Here is a 23,968-nt window from a genome sequence, read left to right as displayed (position 1 = left end):
CCTGAAGGAGGTCGTTGAGATTCCAATGAGAAGCTGTTAGTAGAGATGTAGAGAAGCACTTTCTAAATGAGGTTGTTAAGAGTGTGGCTGTGCTTGCATGGCCTTACGTGCTCACCCTTAGTGGGCCCCTGCCTCCTGCACACCCAGCCTGGCCCCACCAAGAGCACCCTCCTCCCATGAGAGACTTTGGCTCTGCCTTTGCCGTGAAGAAAGCTCAACTGGCTCTTTTAAAGCTCTGAGCATCCACATTCCAAAAATAAGGAGAGGAAGAGGGAGCCAGGATGAACAGATGGAAAACTTGAATTCTGTCTTCAGTTGTGTAGCCACACCCCCTCCACCCAGAGCACTGAGTAGTTGGTTACTCAGAAGAAGAATTTCAAGAGAAAAGACAGCCAGCAAAGATCCGAAGGTGGCCAGGCCTTTGAAGGGGAAGTCAGCTATGCTGGTGACCAGCCATCAGCTCACACAATTTCAAAGTTGCGAGTGCTGCCTTATTATCTTCAGGCATCTAGGAAAAGTGATTCTGGACGGAATAAAGACCGTCGAGAGATGTCACGCTCTCATACTCACTCTGTTCACAGTGCTTCCCCATGAACCCCGTGCGGCAAGTACACTGCCCAGAGATATGGTCACAGTCTGCTCCGTTTTGACACTGGCATACCAACGCACAGTCCTTTCCATAAAACCCCAGGGGACATCCTGTGTGGGGGAAGAAGGACAGCAGGGGTCAAGAGGCTGAGAAGAAACACAGCTCTTGCTTCCAGTGTTTTAAAAAACCTTGAGCCACTAGAGAGTGAATGAAGACAGTAATACACATGTCAGCTTGTCACAAAGCCTTCTTTGAAGTCCCAAGAAGGGGTTCTTGTGAGGAGGTTGTCATTCATAAGCAGGAGGCAGAACAGTTTTATACCTGGCAGTTTAACCATTCCTGGTACCCTGGAGGCAAGGCTGGTTGGTGTCTTCTAACAAGGCATCCTCAACCCTGCAGAAGTCTGGGGCATTTCCTTTCATTCAGCTACTAGAATCCTGGACTCAAATGCCATGGACTGAAAAGAGTAGTTTATATTCAAATGGCCTGTATATGCTTTTACTTTTGGTACAGAATGTCTTCAGTTCTGCTACTCACCCTGCCTGCTGTATCCGGTACTAACTTCCGCGATATGATCTCCTGCACCAGCGTTATGTGGTAGAGTGCTGAAACCCTGCACTCCACAGGACCTTTATAAACAAGCAGTAAAGCTTCCCACTGCTGCAGAGTTTTCAAGATGCAGACCACTGGGACCCTGGGGCTGAGCACCTGCACAAGCCCTGCTGGTGCTCACAGGCCTGCAGCCGTCCTGTGAGAGGGTTTCACGTGGCACGAAGAGGGCCCCGTGGCACAAAGAAATCTCCCATACTTGGTTCATGGCTGTTTCCCAAGCATCACGTGTGTCTTTTATTTTAAGTGTTTCTTAGAGGGAGTTGTGTTTTTTTTTTAATTTTTGAGAGCTCAACTCTCAGAAACAGAGGCAGACACAGATGTCAGAATGCGACCATGACCACCATTGCCATTGCACTTATTTAGAACCAACTTGTGCCAGATTCTTCTCGCACATGCTCTCACTGCAGCTTCACGGCAGCCCAGAAATGCAGGGGTGGGAGAGCCCCCCCTGCATGTGGGGACTGAGCCCTGTGTGCCCTGTCTCCCAGCCAGCAAATGGCGGGGCAGCAGGGCGATGACCCACACGCAGGGGGGCCTGGCTCCAGACCGCGGCGCCTCCCACTGTGTTGTGGTAATTCACTTCAGAAGTGCCTCCGACTGAGGCAGGTCCTAATTCAGGAATTATAAATAATAACATAAGTGCTTTTCCCTAAGGAGCTCAAAAACCTGTGTGTACATATATAAATAAATATATATGTGTACATACACACACACACCATCTCAGCAGAAAATGCCTGGGACAACCTTCCTGCTTGCCAATTCTCCCTTTCAAATCATGGCTCAAGGCCCTTACCTTTTCCCAGAAAGTTTCAAAAGACTTGTTCAGCCTCTTCTTTATGTGCTCTCATTAGTATTAAACAAGAATTGCCTAATTTCTAACTCATCTTTCCTCCTCCACTCATCTCTATGATTTAAAGTTATATATTAGTACTAATGATAATCATAATACATGCTTTCCTGTCTTTTCTCATTTATTCAATCAAAGACAAGGGGGAAGAGAATAGTTTTTTATCCCCAATGATGTCGAGCTGTGGAGTACTTTGCACATTATGACCCGTGACACTAATAACCTCATTGAAGAATAAATGGTTAGGAGACAGTGGAATATAAAATGGACAAAAAAAAACCCCTACTGATTTGAAAGCATGGTTCCACACTGGTATCACCACCTGGAGAACTGTAAGAAATGTGAATTCTCAGGTCCTACCCCAGACCTGCAGAACCAGACAGTCTGGGAGTGGGGCCAGCTAAGCGAGCCATCAGGTGGTTCGGAAGCCCCCTGAAGTTCGAGGCCCACTGAGCCCAACCTTCTCCGAGAGCACACATTAGGTTGGGCAGCCAGGCTTCTTGTCTTCACTACCTTTCTAATCACTGTCACTTATCCTAACCTCTGTGCTGATAGAATGAATACTCGGTAAGGAGTTTGAGCCACATAAATTGGGTCTGGTTACAGAAGAGAGGAGAAACAAACTGCCCACCATAACACATAGTCCTGATCCACCTCAGTGCCCTGATGGGACACGGAGACAGAAAACTTGGAATGTGGCAGCTCTTAACCTCTCAGAGAGACTTAGATGCCTAGAGGTCATGGGTAGACGAAACACTCCAATGCCAGGAAAGCCTTCTGAGCTCTGCTCGTGTGTGCAAAGGGTGAGGCTGTGTCCTCCAGGGGTGTGGTTCTCTTGGTGGGTTTGGATGGCTGGCCGCTTACTCTGAGTGCAGTAGAGCCCCGTCCAGCCGGGAGTGCATTTGCATTCCCCGTCGTAGGCGCTGCAGAAGGCCCCGTTGTGGCAGTTGCATGTGTGGATGCAGTTCGGGCCCCAGTGGGCGGGTGGACAAGCTGAAACCACAATGTACATGGGGGGATCGGTTAGAGTTCTGAGGCCAGCACCTGGCAGGGAAAATTCTACCCACTCTCCCATACCCTTCATGTGAGAGATATGCTGTATGCATCAGGATTGGGAAAGCTAGCTGCTCCAGATCTGACTCAGACCCAGATGGCAATGCTGACTGCAACAGGACCCTCATCCTTGACACATGCGTCCATTTGCAGACTGCAGAGTGAGGCAAAAATCATCACCAGTTTACAGATTTGGTCATTTGCCAAAGGCACATTTAGCACCTCTGTGCCCAGCACTGTTCAGGGGACAAAGGAGATAGCAGGGCACAAGATAAAGTCCAGGCTATCCTCTGGAGGTTTATAATTAGTAGCGAAGGCATGAAAACCAACCAGCCAACCGAAAAACCAATGGCGATAAATACTATGAAAAAAAATAATAAAACAGGTTCAGGGGGGAAAGAGTGATGAAGTTGCTTCTTAATGCCTCTCTAAGGAGGGGCTGTTTAAGCAGAGATCAGACAGAAAAAATTATGTGACTTGAGAGAGGTTAAGGGACTCAAGGTCATGTAATTCATGTCTTTGATCTCGAAACCTAGCACTTGTCAGCCTAGAGTTATCACTAGAGGCTTGATTTAAATGTTAAGGTTCCCAGTTGTATGTAAGAATTTGTTTATTTGTAAAACTTCTTAATTAGAAAAAGCAGAAAACCATACTAAATCTTCAGTTACCTGAGATTCAATCTAGGAGTTTTAAAATCTTAGGTTTGAAAAAAGGTGAATTAAGTCTTAGAAGGGGGTCATAGTCCATTGAAGGGCCGTCAGAACCTCAGATAAAGCGTCTGTGAAATCATAATGTAAGGTTATGGGGTAAAATGATTTCATTTACAAAAAATAACAATAAAAATCCTTTCATTCATGCTAATGCTCCAAGAACATAGCTACTTAAAAGGAGGACCACCTATAATTTCTCCATGGTCACCCAGTTGGGAATATGGCCCAATACAGACAATGAATAAATCTGAAATATTTTTTTAAATGAAAAAAAAATCTTCATGGTTGTGTGACCATTTTTCCCCCCTAGAAGCAAGGGAAAAATAATATCTGACACTTGGGGTCTGGAATGAATCTTAGAATAGATTTTCTGAGAACAGGACCCCAATTTTACAGATGAAGAATCACTAAAAAGTAAATAAGCAAAACTACTATTTATTTAGGTTCTTTTCAAGACACTATTTAGATTTAACTATAGGACCATTGCACAGAATTCTTAATGGGGAAAGAAAGCCATTTAAAAATTAAGATAATGTATCTTATAATCACTCACATACTTTGCTTGATTATGTAACCACTCACACTCATACTTCAACCCTAAAGAACGTGAAAATGAACGAATAAAATGGTTGGTGAGTTGTTCTCAAACAAGACTCACGCTGAGAGCAGTCACTGCCGATCCACCCCGGGTAACACTGGCACGATCTGTCGATGGGGTTGCAGGTTCCATTGTTGGTGCAGGTACAAATTCCTGCACAGTTTTTTCCAAATCTGCCACTGGGACACACTGTGAATAAGTTAGAAGTCAGAAACTCATCACCACATCTGATCACACAGAACTCTGGACTCTTGGGTCAGGAAACAGCTCTAAAGGTCATCAACCCAGGTGTGCATTTAGTAGCTGCCTCCACTTCACAGCATCCCGCATCCTCAATGGACTCATTTTTACAAACACATGGAGCCAACCACCCCTATGAAGACAGCATCACATTTCTAGAAATCTGACTTCATAACTTTTCACTCAGGAAGCCAAAATCCTTCCTCATACTGATTTTTCATGGGAGGCTGTTTCCAATTAAAACTGAAGAGGAGCACAGCTCAGAGAATGAAGAGGTTTTGCTGGAGTGGCAAGCCAGCTTTTCCAAAGCTCCAAGTTGTCTTTACAGAAGCTGCAGACACAGCGCAGCAGAGTCTTGGGTAGCTGGTAACTGCAGACGTGTCCTCGGGGAAGCCCGAGAACAGGCTGCGTGGGGCTTGCTCCTCGGCAGGCGGCTCTCCAAAACTGCGCTCACCTTCGTTACAGAGGGCGCCGGTGAAGCCAGGCAGGCAGTCGCACAGGCCGGTGATGTGGTGGCAGGGTCCGCTGCTGTGCACGCACTGCGGGCACGTCTGGCTGCAGCGGTGCCCGTAGAAACCAGGGGAGCAGACTGAAAAGAGAACGGAAACGGACAGTTCGTCTTACCGCAGATGTGTTTCTTTCATACGCCACATCGAGATCTACTTCAAATTTGGGACAAAACATTTTTTTAAAGATAGTTAAACTTTTCCAAGTGTAAAATAACGGCCACCAAAGAAACAAGAGTATTCTTTAATGCTGAAAAAAGCCATTAAATTCTGAGTTGCCCGAAAGCAGGTAAATAACTTAGTCTTCTTTATTTTTCCATTTACTGCCCCAGTTAGCTTGAGGTTTGGCATGGAGCTAGAGGCTTTAAGAAATAAATGAAGGAAGGAAATAACATTCTCCATTCTAACAAGGCCCAAATAAATGTTCTCAAGCCATGTGCTGATCCTTTATTCTTTGAGTCATTACTGGCAATAAATAGATTTATAGCCAGAATTAAAAGATGGTTCCTCCTCAGCATCATCCAAGTTAATGATTGTGGATGAAAAGTGAATAAGCAAAATGCTTCATAATTAGGTTCTTCCCAAGGCAGTATCTGGATTTAAATATAGGAAAACTGCATAGAACTCTTCATTTAAAAAGTGATTAAAAATTTAGAATAACGTATCTTATAGTTAGTCATATATTCCTTTCCTGAGAACATTTACAAGAAGATGCAGTAAAATCTTATGGCATATTTCCTAACTTAAAATTTCAACTGACCAGTGTCAACAGCCCCCATTTGTAACTCAGCAATTCTATTTTCCCCACAGGACTAACTTCAAGACTGCTAGCAGGATGCGTGATTTGCCTCAAGGTTTGGCTGATGTTGACTTCTAGTAATTGAAATAGGTCCAGTGCCAAAACTGCTGAATAAAATATTTACAGGTCACTGGATTTCTGGAACACCATTTGCAAGATTTAAGGCAGGATCAAGAAACATATCCTATCGATGATGCCAACGAGGCAATGAAACCACTACTGGGAAAAAATGGTAGAGCCACAATCTGTTCTGCTGGTCCTGAAGGTTGGACGGAATAAAACTCGGGATGTGCTATCGAGGACAGCTCTGCAAAGGACAAGATGACCTATTACACTTCCTTCTGCCCTCGACTACAGCAGCACATCCCTACGAACTGAGGAGCGGGACAGAGAGGACGCTGCGCACACACGGTGCCCTGAGGAGAAAAGGGAGCTGCTGCCTTAGGAGCACTTACTTCTCTGGCAGGTGGTGCCTCGGAACCCCGGCGCACACTCACAGATGCCGTCGTCAGGGGAGCACGAGGCCCCGTTTTTACAGTAGCAGGGCAACGAGCAGTTGGGGCCCCAGCGCCCCTCGGCACACACGCTGTCACAGTGGATACCTGGAAGAGCACAGATGGGCAAGGCTAGTGAGAGGCTGGGCAGGTGGGCGCTTCTACAATGTGAAGTCAGAGACAAGGTCTAAGGTCAAGATGTCAAAGCTGGGTCATCCCAGACAACAACGAGCTGAGGTGGCATGAGGTTTAAAATCCACTTATACACATCAACGTGCCACCACATAGTGTGTGATCGAGTATCATCCTAACATGAAAGTAATCCCGAGACTATTTTCTATAGTCATAAAAAAGAAGGAATAAAACACCTTTGTTATACCGATGATTATTCCTCTTCAGGAGAAGAGAACAAAGAAGGAGCCCAATGGTTCTACTAAAAGCAAAATTTATAAAAAATATTGTATCCTTTAGCTCATAGTGACTTCCTGCCTTCCCCTCCATTCTTTATTTTTACAGATAAATGGGAAAAATGTAAAAAGATAAGGAGAAATTGCCCTGACTGGTGTGGCTCAGTTGGTTGAACATTATCTTGCAAAGTGGAAAGTCGCTGTTTCGATTCCTGGTCAGGGCACGTGCCTGGGTTGCGGGCTAGTGTCCCACTGGGGCGTGTGAGAGAGGCGAGGTTGCGCTCAACTCTTGATGTTTTTCTCCCACTCTTTCTCCCTCCCTACCCCTCACTCTAAAAATAATAAATAGAATCTTTTTATAAAAAAGATAAGGAGAGATAAAAGGTGTTTAAATTGTTTTACATTTTTTAAAAAAGTCCCCCTGGAGCAAGGAAATAACACAATTTTAAAGTATTGTGATGATACATTGTGTAGTGCAGAAGTCTGTGCCACCAATTCCTCTTTAAAAATTTAATCTGATTCTGGCAGCTATAGACAATATTTTAACAGGGTGCAGCCAAGAGGGGTGCTCCAAATAAGGATTTGGAATGGGGTCCAGAACTCAAGGTGTCCAGGAAACATTAGAAAGATATATAGGATGTCCTCACCCCTTCCCCCCCACAGGTGTGAGTTGGGGGAAGGGACACATGGAGCAGGAACATGCAGAGCTGTTTTATACAGCCATAGCTTTGCAGACAATCTCTGGCATGGTCATTTAACATATCTATAACCTTTAACTGGTTTCATAAATATGTTAAATAGCTGTGGCCATGCTTTGAGCCAGGGGGATGAGAGTGACTTCCACCCAAGATGTAAGTGGGAGGCAGCTCTCCCTGGTTACAGCACCTGCATGAGAGCTTGGAGATGATTGGCTCCACGCCATGAGGCCACGCCTGCCCAGACTCACTAGGGCACCCCAGTAAAGCTGGAAGAATACAGGAATGCTGGCAGGTGTAACCGATTGTAGGAGTACTCAGAAATGGGGCTGTAGAGGAAGATTGGCGTGGGGATTTAAACCCAGACTTGGCAGCCATGTAGGAGAGAATCATGTGGCTTTGGCAGAGTGGGGACCCTGCAGCCTTGATGAGAGTGAGGGCCATGTGGCTTTGGGGTGCTCCCTTTTGCCATGTGGCTTAGGAAGCAGGAGAGACTTTGCCTGGAAGAAAGGGGGTAAAAGGACTCTTGCCAGTGGGCCATGAGAAGTTCCACATGGCTTTGCATTAACTGGAGATCATGGCAGCGACACAGGTGATGGTGCTGGGAGCCCAAATCACAGACTTCTGCTTCTTTTCCTGAGATACGGTACCCCAGATTAGGGCAGAGGGAGAAGGAAGGACTGTGTGCATCTGTGGGTATCCTAAAGGACTTTAATATTTTAATGAAGACATTGGGTCACTACTTTAAGTCTGTATAGCTTTAAATAAACATTTCCTTTCCTTTTCACAAATCTCTGGCATTGAGAGACTTCTTTCCTTTGGCAGCAGGCATAGCAAACCTAGTGGGGGGTCCTTCTGGTAATAGTATATCATACCCGCCCTTAGCTCTGTTCTCTAACAATATCACAATTGATGTGTTTTACAGCTGTTGTCTAAGTTATTGATCACTATGAAACTATGTAGGTGTTTAATTCTCACTCTGGACATAGAGAAATTTCAGAGTCAGTCATGAATGATCAAAATGCCTAGAGAAAACATAAAGAAAAACTCAAGTTGCAAAAGTACAAAATACAACTAGGTTTTACTGGAGGTAAATGGAAGTGTCTTTTGTAAGTCTGCATTTGCAATACAACAGGGAACTCCTTTCTTGTAAGTCTGAATCCTTCACAACTCAAAGAAATGCTCTTTGCATTGACAGGCAATAAGAATGAGTTATAATTAGTAGTGAACTGCTGCCTGCTGGCCTTAGACCAAGAAAAAACACAGTAAGAACAAGCATGCACGCACTCCAGAACACTAATACAACCCAGCACCAAGGAAGCTGAGAAAGCAACATTCGTATTATAGGTTTTGCTTCTATGTTGATTAGGAGAAAAGTTACCATGGCCCAAGCCTTAAAACAGAAGTAGTCCCAAACCAGAATGTGAACATTGCTGACTGATACACAGACATATCTGCTGAACCACATATTCCACTTTTGACTGTTCTGATTTTTCCTTCAGAAAGTCTCCCACATGGTAAGCAGGCATGAAAGCACACTGGCCTCACTGTGCCTGTCTTGAACCAACAATAGATAATTATTTAAGCTCGGACTGCTGGCTGGAGAAAGGAGATCAGGCCTGTTCAAAGCTGATTAGAGTGTAAGAGTTCCCCATAGACTGAGATATGGAATTTTGGCCTACTACAATTATTTTTTGTGCTCACAAATATATAATCTTTTTAAAAAAATCATATCTTTTTTTGAAAAGCTGAGACGGAATTGCAAACTCTATGCCTCCCACACGTAATTCACCAGCCATAGAATCCTATCTGGTGTTTTGACTGACACCCTACAAGGCAGAATGATCAAATGTGTAGAGGAGTGAACCATTTCTAAAGAACCTGCAAACCTAAACTTCGCTTTGTGAACATGAAGGAAGTACCAACAGAGCTAATCTGCTACAGGCTTTACTCTATTCAAGTTCAGGTCCTGAGCTCTGCCCATGAACCAGGACTCCTGTTGATCAACAGCTAAAATAGGGACTCCTGCTCCACAGAGATTCAGACGACGCCCTTGCCCTTTTGGTCTGGAGCCACCCAGGCAACTCCCCGTTAGGACTTTGATGTGGAAGCTGAGTAATGACTTTGCCACTCTGAAAATCATCGTGAAAATTAATCTTGATTTTTGGCACTTTTTTTTGTGGGGTTGGAGCTTGGGGAAAAGGGAGATTTAGTTATTGATAGTGATTTAGTTTATCAGCAGACTGCCATACCTCTCCTCACATTGCACTTAATCAATGTTGTTAAGATGGAATGGAGTACCCTTCAGGTCAAAAAGTGTATGCTGACTTTTGCCATTATAGATCATCATGATTTATCTATGACTTAGCACATTCTCAATCAGAGCACGTTAAGAAAAATGACTCATGGGCAGACTGACAAATGTGAGTAAGTGATCTTTTATTTCATACCTGATTCTTCTTGCCTAATAGGTTTGTTCAGTTGATTAGCATGAGCATCAGTCATAATCAACTTTATCAAGATAATTATCATACATGTAACCAGGCCCACGATATAGAAGGAGATCCATTGCAAAGATAAGCTTTTTTCACATGATTTACTCATCATTTCATTTGTAGACAATCACAGGAAATTCTAGAGATCACCTATCAAATCTTCTGCCTCCCACCATGTACTCTATACACACATTTCAACAGAATCAAGCTTCCTTTGACATAACTTTTATTTTATGATTGCAATGAAGTCTTTCCTTGGAAAGTGTGTTATAATAATTCTATTACCAACTTCCCCTAAACATTCCATCCATTTTCTTTTTCTCTGTCATCAGTAGAAAGGAGTCATTATTTTGCAGATATTAGTGCCTCATCTGCTTGAAGACAAACATAAAGGATGTCACAGTCAGGGGGTGACTCCAGGGGAGAGTGTGAAGCTGTCTTTTCTGTGCTCTTGAAGCACCAGTTTCTCCTGTTACTGTATTTCCCCTTTCACGCCCCTTGTATCTTCTTGCTATCTTTCCCTTCATCTTATAGCCAGGAAAGGATAAGACAAATTTATTATTGCTGAGGTGTTACCTTCTCTAGAAAATATTAATATTTTAAGAAAACATACATTAAGAGCCTTAGAAGTAAATCTCTAAGTGTGAGGTTTTAAGCAATGAGACTCGCAGAGGGGATACCAGAGTCCGTGCTACCAATGTGACTTCTATGCAGGCATACAGTGACATTTTCTCTGGGACAGGGAGCCATAAGTTTGCTTTAACCATTATTTTTGGCTCTGTGTGTGTGTGTGTGTTTTATTCCTGAATTATTTCCACTGATCTCATCCTCATCTTTGCCAACTTTGCTAGAGTCCTATAAGACATCTTTTTATTTCCTTGCTTGTCAAAGACAGAAGAGAGACTTCAACTCAATAAACATTCATGGGGCCTGATGGCTGCTGGCTTGCTGGTGAGGGGTCCTTTCAGAAACAACCTCTAAATCTAGGCTGACAATGGCCCCAGAACAGGCACAGCAACCCTGCTGGGGATCACGGTAGGAGAAGCAGGTAGCCTGTGAAGGCTCCAAGCTAAAGGAGAGTTGGGTGTGAGGCTCAGAGGCCCAACGAAGTTATGTGTCTCATTGTTCAGGAATCCCAAGTCGGGGACCACTGAAACTGGGGCTGTGGAGAGTGGGGGAGTCGGCAGGGCAGCCAGGCAGTGGGCACGGAGAGAAGGGCCAGGAATGCCACACTGTGGAGTGTGAGCTTCCTCCTGGTGTTGTGACCCCACAGAAACTTTGTATCTTTAACATGATCTTTTCTCCTTTCCATCCTTTTGTTAAAACTAGCCTCATTCAGTACCCTGGCTCAGCCACCTCCCTCTCCCTTGCGTGTCCACTCCCTTAATCATAAAGCCCTCAGGACAATGAAGTTTCGATCAGCATCAAATAATCTTAGGAACAAGACTGCAGGTCTGTTGATCAAAGAGACAGAGTTTTAGTCAAATTATAGATAACATCTAGTTTTCAGTTGTGCTTCAGGTCCAGACCCAGAAAAGCGGAATGACCCCACCATCCCACACCCTTGTGAAATCAGGCTGAGAGACACGGTAGCCGACATCAGGCCCAGAGACGCCTTGATCAACTAACTATGCCTACCCTAGCGCTGACCAATCAGTAGGGACCATGACCCTAACTCCACCGTGATTCATAGTTTTCCTTTTGGGCGCCGTCGGGGAGCCAGGTCTTAGAGCAATGGCTCACCTGTGACTCCAGTTTGGTGCCATTTTTAAAATAAAAAGCTACTTTCTTTGCTGCAAACTCTTGTTCACATTTGATTGGACTTTGATGCACACAGGTGAGCAAATCCCTTTAGTTTGGTAACGGTGCTAATAGGGACCAAAGGGACAATTAAGTAGGGGATGTGTGTAATTAAACCTGTGTTTTGAAGAAGAGCAGAAGATGCTTTGATGGTGAACTTGGAACAAAGACCTGTCAGTAATGGGAAAATATATATATAATAAAAATAATGGCAGTTGGGATGCAGGGAAAGATGAGTTCCAGATAAGTACAGGAGAGGATGCAGATGCAAGGAGCAGCCCCCGCCCCCCACCCCACCAGGGTAACTAATGGAGGCTGGCAGCTCTGTGAAGGAGAGACAGAGCCTGTTTCAGTTCACTACAGTGCCTGGCACATGGAAAGTGTCAAGTATTTGCTGAATGAACTCACAAGCCCAGTCCCTTTTTCGATGTGATATTTAGGACCATTTCCAACCGGATGGAGGAACCAGGCCATGCTTTCCTTCCCTGAAGAGGTGCTGAGAAGTACTTCACCAAAAGTAGGAAGCCAGCATGTTCACATTTTGTACACCTAGAAAGGTGGCCCTTCCCTCAAAGGGGGTGGAAATGTCTGCCTTGCTTATGTTTGAGAAGATTCACTTTCATGAGCTCAGGTCTGTGTTCTTTGATGCTAGCCCAGATTATAAAGCAATGGAAGAATTATGGGACATCTTGAGGAAATCCTTGCGGAATGTTTCCTAAAGTACAGATAAAGGCTCTAATATGAGTTACTTCAGGAAACAACTTCCTAAACTATTTGGCTGAAGAGACAAAATAGGAAGTGGGTATCTTTAAATTTGCAGGACTCTGGCTCAAAGGAAGCCTTTTTCCCTGATAAATGTTCTGATGCTGATAAGGAGATGTGTGAGGGACTGTTTTTGCCAGGCCCGAGGACAAAGAGCTCTTTGATAGCCTTCACAAGTTGCTAGGCAATGGCTGAATGATCGTGATAAACTTCAGCTAAGCAGCTCTAAAGAAATGTTCGTGCCTTTAATGCCTGATGCCGAATGCCAGGGGCCTCAATGTGAAGTCAGCATTCACTAGGCACTTGTGATTCCATGAATGTGGTAAATGAATCATCTGGGGTGTCATTATTTCCCCCTCTCGGGGGTAACACCCAAACTCCTTGTCCTGTTTAATTGTTTATATTCCTTATGCCAGTATTGCAATATTTGGGGTGTTAGCAAATGAAGGAAATGATTTCAAGTTGCTGTCTCGTTCCTGAGCAACAAGCTGTTAAACATACAGTAGAGCCAAGAGAGAGATTTGTTAATAATCGTTGGGCTTGGTGATTATAGAAGAAAGGGACTACAGTACTTAGTCATAATACTTTTCTGCTTTTTCTAATCCTCCGGCCAATGAAGAGGCAGAACACTATAGTGTGAGAAGTTATTCGCTGGTGTGCCTACCCCTGCCTGTGCAGTGCCTGCCTGAGAGACTGGGAACGTCTTTCTGCAGTGTGGCAGCTAGTGGCACTTAGCTTCATGTGCCCAGCACCTAAGCATTGTGGCTGACACAATTTGGAGACACTCAACAAATGGTTGTCAGGTATTTAGATACTGTGAATTTCAAAGATCCATTAGAAAAGAATCTACTTTATACAAAGAGCCAAGTTGAAAAAAGTACTGAAAAGTCATATAAATCAAGCCCTGGCTAGCGTAGCTCAGTGGATTGAGTGCAGGCTGGGAACCAAAGTGTCACAGTTTCGATTCCCAGTCAGGGTACATGCCTGGGTTGCAGGCCATGACCCCCAGCAACCGCACATTAATGTCTCTCTCTCTTTCTCTCTCTCTCCCTCCCTCCCTCCCTCCCTCCCTTCCCTCTCTAAAAATAAATAAATAAAAAATAAATAAAAATCCTTAAAAAACAAAAAAGATTGCTTAAAAAAAAGAAAAGTCATAAATCAGAGATGTTTGCATTTGCATCTGTAAGACAAACACATCAGAAAACATGGCCTGCCTTAGAGTGGACCCAGACAAAAGCAGAGAACAGACCACGAGGCAGGCTGGGAGATCTGGGAACTTCGTGTTTTTTTTTCCTGCAGCCTTTCTTTTGTGAAGGTGAGCCCTTCCCTCCACCACCCCCCCTTTCAGGGACCCCACATTCTGCTTTTACATGACCCCTTTTCCCCCAAAACCATGTAAACAGAGAGACATATGCTCCTGCATACACATTCTCCACCCTTCAATACCCTAAGGAGTCAGATACTGTGTCACTTGCACTTGTGGATGATTAGGTATGTTCTTTAAAACTCACTTGCACTTGAATTTGCACTTACATGTCACTGGACAAGGAACGGGATGTCTCCCCTTATTATAACAATTCAGGTATCTCTCAGCTGCATGAGAGATCACTTTAGGATAGATCAGTAGTGCCTGAAGTAGCAGATCACTTACTCAAGTGGTCAAACTTGGTGTGTTTGGGGAAGGTTTCGAAGAGGAGGTATCCTTCTGGAGAGGGGCTGGTACCACTACAGGCCTAGTTCTGCTTGCTGGGCAGAGTAGAGAAGCCAGCCTCTTCTCATTAACTTGCCTCCAGGTTTTCCTTCTTCCAATGCCCCCCTTCCTGGCTGGGCTCAGAAGAGCAGCCCACCTCTCTTCCTCCTCTCCTTTGCACTTCTTTCCATAATACCATGCCCTGCTAGTCCCTTCCTCTTTCCCAAGACTCCTGGAGGTTGATGTGGCATCCTAATCTCTTTTCTCTCCCTTTACCAAATAATGTGTTTTTTTTTCCTCACATGAATTCATCCCTCAACCTCCTATAGTCTTTCACAACTGCTTGTAAGACTCTGTCACAGAAATGGTCTCCTTCAATAATAGGAGTAGCAAGGCAGAGTAGAGGCCAGTCTACAGACTGGGAACTGCCAGTGCATGGACCGGGGCAAAGTCAGGACAAAAATCCAGCCCACGCTCTACCTCCCAAGAAGTACACCCTTAGGAACTTCCAAACCTTTTCCAAATTTGTACAGAAAGTGCTTCTGAGCTGGCAATGGCACCATGCTCCTCCTCACCCACCCTCCACACTGCCATTCAAGAGGCAGTAGATGTGCAGTGGAGACTGGGAACATGCAAATTAAAAGAGTTCCTAGGTCACAGTAAGCTCAGCCAGGGTTGAGAAACAGGCTGGGACTGCATGTGTTCCAGAACGCTGGAATGAGATCTCGAAACCCTGGCTGACTGAAGTCACAGCAGAAAGGAAGAAATGTCAGCATGTTTCTACTGGTTTTGAAAAATACTTTGTGAAGCATACCGCTCCACTGCTTTGGGAATACATACACACATGCCTCAAATTATATTTCATTGACATCTGGAATTTCAGAATGCTCATTTTGAAAAGCCAGTCTTATTTTATAGCTCTATGTGTGTGTGTGTGTGTGTGTGTGTGTGTGTGTGTGTGTGTGTGTGTGTTTGTGTGTGTGTATGGCAGAGGTGTGGGAGAAGGAGCCCAGGACATAGGTTAGGACATCCTGACAGGTGTTTCATTTTCCCCCCATGTTTTTTACTGAAATCTGCCCCTTCTTGATAAAGCAGTCCACTGGTTAAAAATGTCAATAAACTGGGGTTTTAAATAACCACATATAATAGAAGTGCACGTGTTTTCCTTTGGAAAATGGGACATTTCTTTTGGAAATGGTATCTGGGATGTCAGATGCAACTTATGTTTTGCTTAACCTATGTGGTAGTACATCATGAAGAATTTTTTATGACTACATAAAATGGGGCTATCAGTTATGGTAGAAATAAACAAGAGTTCTGGTTCCTTTAAGCGAAAAAGACAGTCAAACATTATGAAAGAGGGTGAAGTTACAAGAAGTGGAGGATGAGCTCAATGGTAAGAAAGCAAGGCGAATTCCTTAGTGTATCAGGCTAGCACACGACTTGCTCAATTTAGGTGTATCCGTTTCTTTGGAAAGACGGACACAACTCTTCTGACCCCTGTCTCTGGCTCCAACCTCAGAGGCCTGATCAGCCTCCCTCAGCCAGTGACTGAGCACCGCCAGTGCCCCTCTGCCACCTTGTTGGCTTGGTCAGGGGAAGAGCCCAGGTCCCTCTGTTAGATTTTACTGATTCCATCACAAAAACCTCACTGTTATCCCACACATTGCTTCCCTGTCTGGCAATTCTTAACATTCTACCTCCAGCAATCTCAGCAATGGGGAGCAGAGGAAACAGAAACACTTGTTTCCCTGAGCTGATGCTATTGATTTGTCCCTGAAACTGGTGTTTAAGTAGAAAGCAAACCTTTCTTTATACTGGAGAAGGTCCTTTCGAGGTACTTAATCAAAACAAGTTTGTGAGGAAAAATCATGAGCCTACACAGCGTTGATGATGTGATGATGTTCTGTATAAATATACAGAGGCTATGCTTCTTTTATTTTTTCTTTTAGAAAAATAAGCCAATCCTTGACCCAATTGTAGGGTGCTTTCTGGAACTTCAGGAACTCTCTTTCCTTGACAGACATTTGCTTATACCATGTGTGTTCTGTGAGTAGAGGGGTGACCTCTCTAAAAAAACATTTCACGGCAGCCTTCAATACGTGCAGACCCAACGCCGACACCGGAGCCCCAGGTGAGCAAGTCTCTAGGGCTATGAGCAAAGAAATGGCGGGCAACACGTGACAGAGCCACACGAAGCAGCAAGGCTTCCTCTTCTTTGGGAAGCAGACCAGTCACAGATGGACAAAGGATTACAAGATTATGTTGTGTGACAAAGCCACTGCATTCCCGCAGGAGCTCCCAGGGTCTAAGGCCAGATGTGATAATTTGTCTTACCCCATGACCCAGACTGTGGAATGCAACGAGCACATTTTGTGACTGGCTCCAGGCCAAATCCCAGCTCCTGGTTTTCTCATGTACATAAGAGTATGCCTCTCACAGGCTGGTCCTAAATCATCGAAGCAGGTGGATACTGGTGTGTTCAGGAACACCTCACATTTCCTCTATATTTAAAAGACAAGTGTAGATTTGGTGGAGTTTTGACCAAGCAACTAATATGGCCTCTCTGTAAGGAAATTTCTGAATTCACTGGGGATTAAAAATACCACTTAGCTTCATGGTGGTCATTGAGAACTTAGTGTTGATCACTCCAATTGAGAACTTCAAGAACTCATGTATCACAAAATCAGCTCTAATTCCTGCAGTAATGGTTTTAACATTTAGTCACTGAGAACCAAACAGAAGCATGAGAAGAGGGAACTTCATATTGTGAAGTCTGAGTTATCTCAGCTTTTGTAAATGAAGGAGGAACTAGAAGGCCAGGGAGTCCTTGTGTCTGTGGGCAGCTCCTATTAACAGAAAAGACAGGCCATTACACCAGCCACAGCCTGTTTCCCAAGGTAGCTCTCAGATGCTGGGAATCAAGTAGTGACAGTTGGTCTCAGTTCATTCCTGTCAGAAGCCAATGCAGCTCTCAACAAATTCCAAAGGACAGAAAGACACCACTGAAGAGGTTACTAATGACATCCTATGTTCAAGGATCTGAAGACCTAATGGTGTTAAGTTGGCAATACTCCCCCGATTGATCTATAGATTCAATCCTCATTAAATTTCCATCTCATTTCTTTGCAGGAATTGACATGCTGATATGTAAATTCAGGGGAACCAGAATGGTGAAAACAATCTTGAAAAAGAAGACCAAAGTAAGAGAACTCACACTTCTCAATTTTAAAGTTTTCTACCAAGCTGTAACAGTCAAAACAGTATGGTACTGGCCTAAGGAGAGACCTATATATATCAGTGGAATAGAAGTGAGAGTCTAGAAATAAACTTTAACACATTCATGGCCAATTGATTTTTGACAAGAATGTCAAGACAACTAATTGGAGAACAATCTTTTCAACAAATGGTGCCAGAACTAGATATTCATATGCAAAAGAATGAAGTTGAACGCTTAACTCATATTATATATAAAACAGTGAACTCAAAGTGGATCAAAGATCTACACATAGAGCTAAAAGTGTAAAAGCTAAAACTTCTAAATTCTTAGAAGAATAAAGAAGCATAAATCTTTGTGGACTTGAATTAGTCAATGGTTTCTTAGATTTGATGGCAAAGGCATAAGCAACAAAAGGAAAAAATAGACAAACTGAACCTCATCAAAATAAAAACTTTACTACTGCAAAAGGCACCATCAAAAGTGAACAAAATAGGTTATAGAATGAGAGAAACTATTTGCAAGTCATGTGTCTGATAAGGGACATATATCTAGCATATATAAGAACTACTACCACTCAATAATAAAAAGACAAACATCCCAATTAAAAATAAACAAAAATGTGTATAGATATTTCAACAAAGAAGATATACAGGTGGTCAATAACCACATGAAATATATTAAACATCATTACTCATTGGGGAAGTACAAATCAAAACCAATGAGATACTATTTCCCACCAACTATAATAGAATGGTTATAATAAAAAAGGCAAATGATAGTGTACACATGAAAAACTTGGAACCCTCATGCACTGCTGGTGGGAATGTAAAATGGTGCAGCCGCTTTGGAAAAAATTTTAGCATTCTTTCAAATTTTTAAAAAGGTTAGAATAATCATATGACACAGAAGTTCTAGTTCTAAATATATATCCAACCTATATATATCCACACAAAAACTTATATATAAATGGCCCAAAAGTGGAAACAACCCAAATATCTATCAATGATGAATGGATAAATAAAATGTGGTCTATCCATATAATGGATTATTATTTGTCAGTCAAAATAAATGAAGTACTTGCATAGACTCCAATATACATGAAACTCAAAAACAAATGTTGAGGGAAGGAAACCAGTCACAAAACACCACAGACTGTATGAGTCCATACAATACCCAGAACAGGCAAATCTACAGAGACAGAGGGTAAGATTAGTGGCTGCTTAGGGAGGGGGAGGAGGCAGTAGAAAGGATTGGGGGTAAATGGGGAATTAATGCTACTGAGTACTAACTTTCGAAGGTGATAAAAATCTTCTAAAATTGATCATGATGTACTATTATTTGAATACGCTAAAAACTACTGAGTTGTATACTTTAAATAGGTGAATTCTATGGTATATGGTTATATGTCAATAAAGCTATTATACATATATACATATAGAGAGAGAAATTGATTGATGGACAGATAGCAACACCGATCACCATGGTCCTCTCATATAATTCCTAGAAGTCTTCATCCAGAGTGAAAATAAATCTCAACATAACTGCCCTCTGCACCAGCACCTCCTGGAATAAGTCTGCATACAGCAAGTGGGTGCAGTAGTTAAAAGAGCTACATACGCAGCAGGGAGCATTAGTGCAAACCCTCTCACATTCATCGACTCTGGGACCTTGGCTCAGGCACCTAACATTTCTTTGCTTCAGCTTCCTGATCTGTAAAAAGGCGAAAACAAATATTTCCTAGGGTTGTGAGCCTGTAGTAAGCACACAGTAAGCTTTACTTGTTATTACTTCTCTAGAGTCTTCTTTGTATGTGTTTTTGCTAAAGAGTAAGATCATCCTGATGCCACAATTTCCTAAATGTGACATCGCTGGTAGGGAGGCTTAAGAGTCTCTTCTCAAAGATCCACCTTCTGAAAATATGGACATCACTAAAAGGATATTTAGCTCATTACTACCAATTTCTTTTATAGGATAAGTTGAAAATGTTTTGAAGGACACTGAACCATCATCATGGAAAGAGTGCTCTTACAAATTTCCTCTCCTCTCTAAATTTAGATACAAATATATTTAGATATGAATACAATATATATAAAATCCACATGCACACACCAGTGATTTACAAGGGAAAGTAATTGTAGAAGGAAGTTCTGGTTCATTTATCTACCTCTAATCCTGTCCCTAGTATAACAAGGTTTCACTTTAAATTGGCAAATCAGCAATCAGTATTTTATTTTACTTCCAGCAGAAATGGTCATCAATATGTTTAGTTCATTCATCCCAATATTCAGTCACTGTTCTATTGCCATTTGTAGCTTTTCCTAACAAGCATTTAAAAAGGTCGTTTGGCTTTTTTTTTTTTAAAGGATAGGCTTGATTTGATGTGTGAAAAAGAGCAAGATTCCAATTTGCTTGGACATTTGGTGCCATTCTTCCATGTCTATACACCATGAGCAAAAGCTATTCTTCTTTAAGACCCCCATTAATTTGTTAAACTTCCTGCTGAAACCATGGAGTTATATAAATCAGGAGAGACTTGGTTAGAACATTGGTATTCAACCATATTATGAATTTTTATGACAAACATTATTATAAGAAAAGGCAAATTTGACAACTTTAATTTCTAGCATGACTATTTTAATATTTGCATATTGACCATATTAATATTTAATATTTCTGTCTCAGTAAAGTGAGCTTAATTACATTTTTATGGTTCAACAATTCTTTTCTTAGTGCTCAAAAATACCACAGAGATCCTGCTCCACTCTTCAAAGCAATTCACATTTTCTCCTCTCACTGGCCTGAATTCTGACAGTTGGACCTTCCATGAAGGCTCCAGAGAACTGCCCTTGTACCATTCAACAAAAAGTCACTCCTTGATTACAGATGAATTAGGCCCAATAGTAATATTTCTTGGGTAAAAATCTGTCAGCTTACCAGAGACAACTGCATTTTCATTTTTTCTATACAGCTAACCTGTATGTGTGTCTTTGCAAGAACAAGGAGCAGTGCTAGGCATAGAGTGGCGCGCTCCTGTTTCCTGGGCTCACCTGACCATCCGGGGAGGCAGCGGCAGTGGCCCGTGGTGGGGTGGCAGCCATCTGCGTGGCTGCAGTCACAGCGCTCAGCGCAGTTCAGCCCGTACGTGCCGTCCTGCGTGGAAGACAGCAGTGAGGACGGGGGGAATCCGACAACGGGAGATCAAAGGGGCCTCGGTCAGTCGTTTCAGGTGCAGCACCCTCCTCTTCTCCCAAACACCTGTCAGCAACATCATGCCTTCCAGCCACCTCTTTCCACATCTTCATGGCCCCCAAACTATAGGCTCCAGGAGGCCAGTATTTTAAAGTCCCTCAGACCTTATTTTAGCATTGACGTATGGTTGGGACATACGACTGGTGAAATCAATGACACTAATATGCTGATATGCATAATGCAGAGGTATGCATATATGCCAACTAATTCAAATAATCTTTTTTATCTTACCGTAAGCCGTGACTTATTAACATATTTTCTTTGCTCCTAAAAATTTTTGTAAAACAGTTTAATGTTCCCTACAAGGCTTTCTATTCTTTACTGCAAGGTGAGTAGCCTGACCCACATAGAGAAGCTCCAAATTTTTAAGAAGTTTTATAGCTCTGAGCTAAGTTTGTTTCCATAAGTTGCCAGTGGGATATGTGGAACTGTAAGGGAGACGAAAGTCTTCTGTTACTTTTCCTAAGTAACACCCCCCTTTTGAGGCAGACATCTAGACAAAATGGGGTGTTCTGATGGAGGATTCTGAGGACACAAAGCCCGTGCTGGCTCGCCCTCCTCCCCGCCCCACCCCGGACATCCGCGTTCTCACGCGCAGTCAGTTTGGGCGTCCACGGACAGGAGGCTCTTTGTGGGCGTGGCCACTTAGTCTGTGGGCGAGGAGTGGAAAGCTGTGCACTGACAAGCCCTGCTCTTTCCTGCCAGATCCCAAGGAGCGGAGGGCGAGTGCTAGAAACCTCCTGCGCCACCCAGCACTGAGGAAAGCAGGGGCTCACAAGCCCCAAAGGGGAGGAGCCTGTGCACCACCACAAAACACCCATGGAGTTTAGGTGGCAAATCATTGTCTACCAGATTATTAAACTTAATAAAATAAAATAAATAAATGACTTTTTAGGCCCACTAATGTTTGATCGGGTTGCATAGGATATAGCTGTGCTACCATATCAGCCGCCAAACTACTGGCTTAGCTGGTTTAATAATGCACCTAATATATGAAAAAACAAATAAATGAAAGGATGAGATTGTGACAGAGGCTTTGCTCCAGCCACAGCCAGGCTGGGTGTGAAAGGAGATCTTCAAGCCCTTTTAAGAGCACAGATACTGTGCTCACTGGGTGAGAGGCAGCATGGCTAACTTAATTTTGTCCCCTTTAAATGTTCGCAGGACAGGAAATAGGCCAGGGCAGGCCCTCTCTGCTTTGGGAAATGGCTTGTACTTAATGAGGAGGAAGCCCAGGGAGAAAAGAACCCCTGTGGATGGCCCTTCATGAGGGGCTCTGTTCAGGAAGTCACAGTGTCCTCTTGGCTATTCGACATTCTCCAGGAAGCAGAGAACACACACCAGGGAGAATGCTTAAGGGCTCAGGAGAAAAGAAGTGTAATAGGAAGAAAGAATGATGGAAAAGAAGGAAAGAAACGGCCACGTGCTTCATTCAGGAAGAAAGAGAAATCACGTGACTATAGAAAGCACTTTCCAGTTGCACCCTTTGTCAGCTGGCCTGCAGTTGACACAGTGTAAGATTTCTAGTGATGAAAATCTCCAAAGCAGGTTAAGGCACTAGAGTCAGCACTGGAAATCTCTGTGGACTCTTGTGACTCCAGAGGTATTTGCATTAAATGATGGCTGTTTCCAAACCTTCTCTTACCACCTCTGTGAGCATGTCTGTGACACCTTCACCACCCCTTCCACTCCCTGCCTCTTTCCAGCCCAAAGGCTGGAGGATTTCCATCACAATGGAAACACACTATTGGGAGAGTAGGGAGACATACACTGGGTGATGGACAGATGCTGCTGATTGGCTGCCAGGAAGCGATGTGTGTGTAAAAACAGAAAAAAAATAGACAGGGGTGGGGGTGGCATTGGGGGGAACCTGAATAGAGACGAAGGAAAAAAAGAAAGTGATTCTCACAAAGCTACCTAACCAATTTCCACGTCTACCCCTTTACCTTAGTTCTTCTAATAATTCCTGAGGTTTGGTTTGCACTCAGATACTTTCAATCAGGGAAACTGCGAGAAGAGGCTAACCCTCTGGCATCAGCTCCCAGGCATTCCCAGCTGGGGTACTGGTTTGATCGTACCTGGCAGGGCAGCTCACATTTCGCCCCGCGCCATCCAGGTGCACAGGTGCACGTCCCATCCAGGGTGTTGCAGGCTCCGCCGTGGAGGCACTGGCATGTTAAATTACAGCCAAAGCCCCATGTGCCACTGGGGCAGCTGATGGAACAGTCCACACCGTGCCAGCCTGCCACGACAAGGATGCAGAACGTGTGAGGGAACAGAGGCAGCAGGGGCTTTTGCTCAGCCCTCCCATGTCACTTTCCCTTGAGAAGCATCTTCGAGATGCACAGCGGTGTCCCGCAGCCCCAGCAGAGATGTGCACTGTTGATCCGTCACACAGATGCTAATATGGAAAGTGCCATTGAGTACAGAGGTATGGAGTGCGGGTCCCTTTAATGCACAGTGAGACTGAGTTTTGTTCAGGTTGGGAAAGTGAAATATTTATCTGCCTTTAAGGCAGGACCCTATTAACCATGAACACTGAGTATCTGGGATCCTGGCCACTGCAGGGACTCCAGACAGACCATTCTGGTGCTCACGTGAAATCGGTGCTTGGCTGCACTTCTCATCATGACTCCAGGTCAGTGAATTTAGGGGCATGAACACCTGTCTGCTCGGCTCACTCATCCCCAAAGTGCAGAGATGCACAGACTGTTGGAGCTGGCAGCAGCTTCAGAGATTATCTCCTAAGAATGAGCCTCTGCCCTTGACTCAGGAGCGCAGGAGAACCCACCCTGGCTGAAGGGCTTACTGAGGCCAGGCACTGAATTTTGGAACAGCTGGACCTAGAAACCTAGTCAAGTTTTCTTCCCTGCGATTTCAGGACATGGCAGGGCCAGGATCAGATAAAGGACTCTAGTACTCACCTGCCTTGCAAGAACACAGCCCATCCACAGGAGAGCAGACAGCGTCGTTCTTACAGCCACAGAGAGAGGAACAGTTCACCCCGTAGGTCCCCAGAGGGCACGGGGCAGAGCAGTCAGTCCCCTAGATGGAGGCAACCAGGAAAGTGCACACAGTTCTACCAACTGATATAAGGCCCACACCAGGAAACAAAAATATGTCTTGGTGATGCTGATTATAGTCTCTCTCCAATTGTAACACATTGTATATTAAAGAGTTGCTGTAATGTCACCACTATACA

General features: G+C 43.8%; 1 protein-coding gene across 2 annotated transcripts in view; it reads right to left on the bottom strand.

Moving 5' to 3' along the window:
* Positions 1–23,968, bottom strand: part of MEGF10 (multiple EGF like domains 10) — a 173,835-nt gene that overhangs the window by 16,188 nt on the left and 133,679 nt on the right. For both annotated transcript variants that reach the window (XM_045838135.1, XM_045838134.1), the window contains exons 11-18: positions 23,691–23,811; positions 22,845–23,008; positions 20,565–20,667; positions 6,410–6,556; positions 5,104–5,238; positions 4,470–4,598; positions 2,913–3,041; positions 571–699 (exon numbers count right to left, since the gene is read on the bottom strand). In XM_045838135.1, coding sequence (XP_045694091.1) covers positions 571–699; positions 2,913–3,041; positions 4,470–4,598; positions 5,104–5,238; positions 6,410–6,556; positions 20,565–20,667; positions 22,845–23,008; positions 23,691–23,811 — 1,057 coding nt within the window. The remainder of the gene's footprint in view (positions 1–570; positions 700–2,912; positions 3,042–4,469; positions 4,599–5,103; positions 5,239–6,409; positions 6,557–20,564; positions 20,668–22,844; positions 23,009–23,690; positions 23,812–23,968) is intronic.

Source organism: Phyllostomus hastatus, unplaced genomic scaffold (genome assembly GCF_019186645.2).
Source record: "Phyllostomus hastatus isolate PE091 unplaced genomic scaffold, TTU_PhHast_1.1 phas_contig_254, whole genome shotgun sequence".
Taxonomy (NCBI): domain Eukaryota; kingdom Metazoa; phylum Chordata; class Mammalia; order Chiroptera; family Phyllostomidae; genus Phyllostomus; species Phyllostomus hastatus.
The sequence above is the reverse complement of the archived record's forward strand: the minus strand, read 5'-3'. Positions and strand labels throughout refer to the sequence as shown.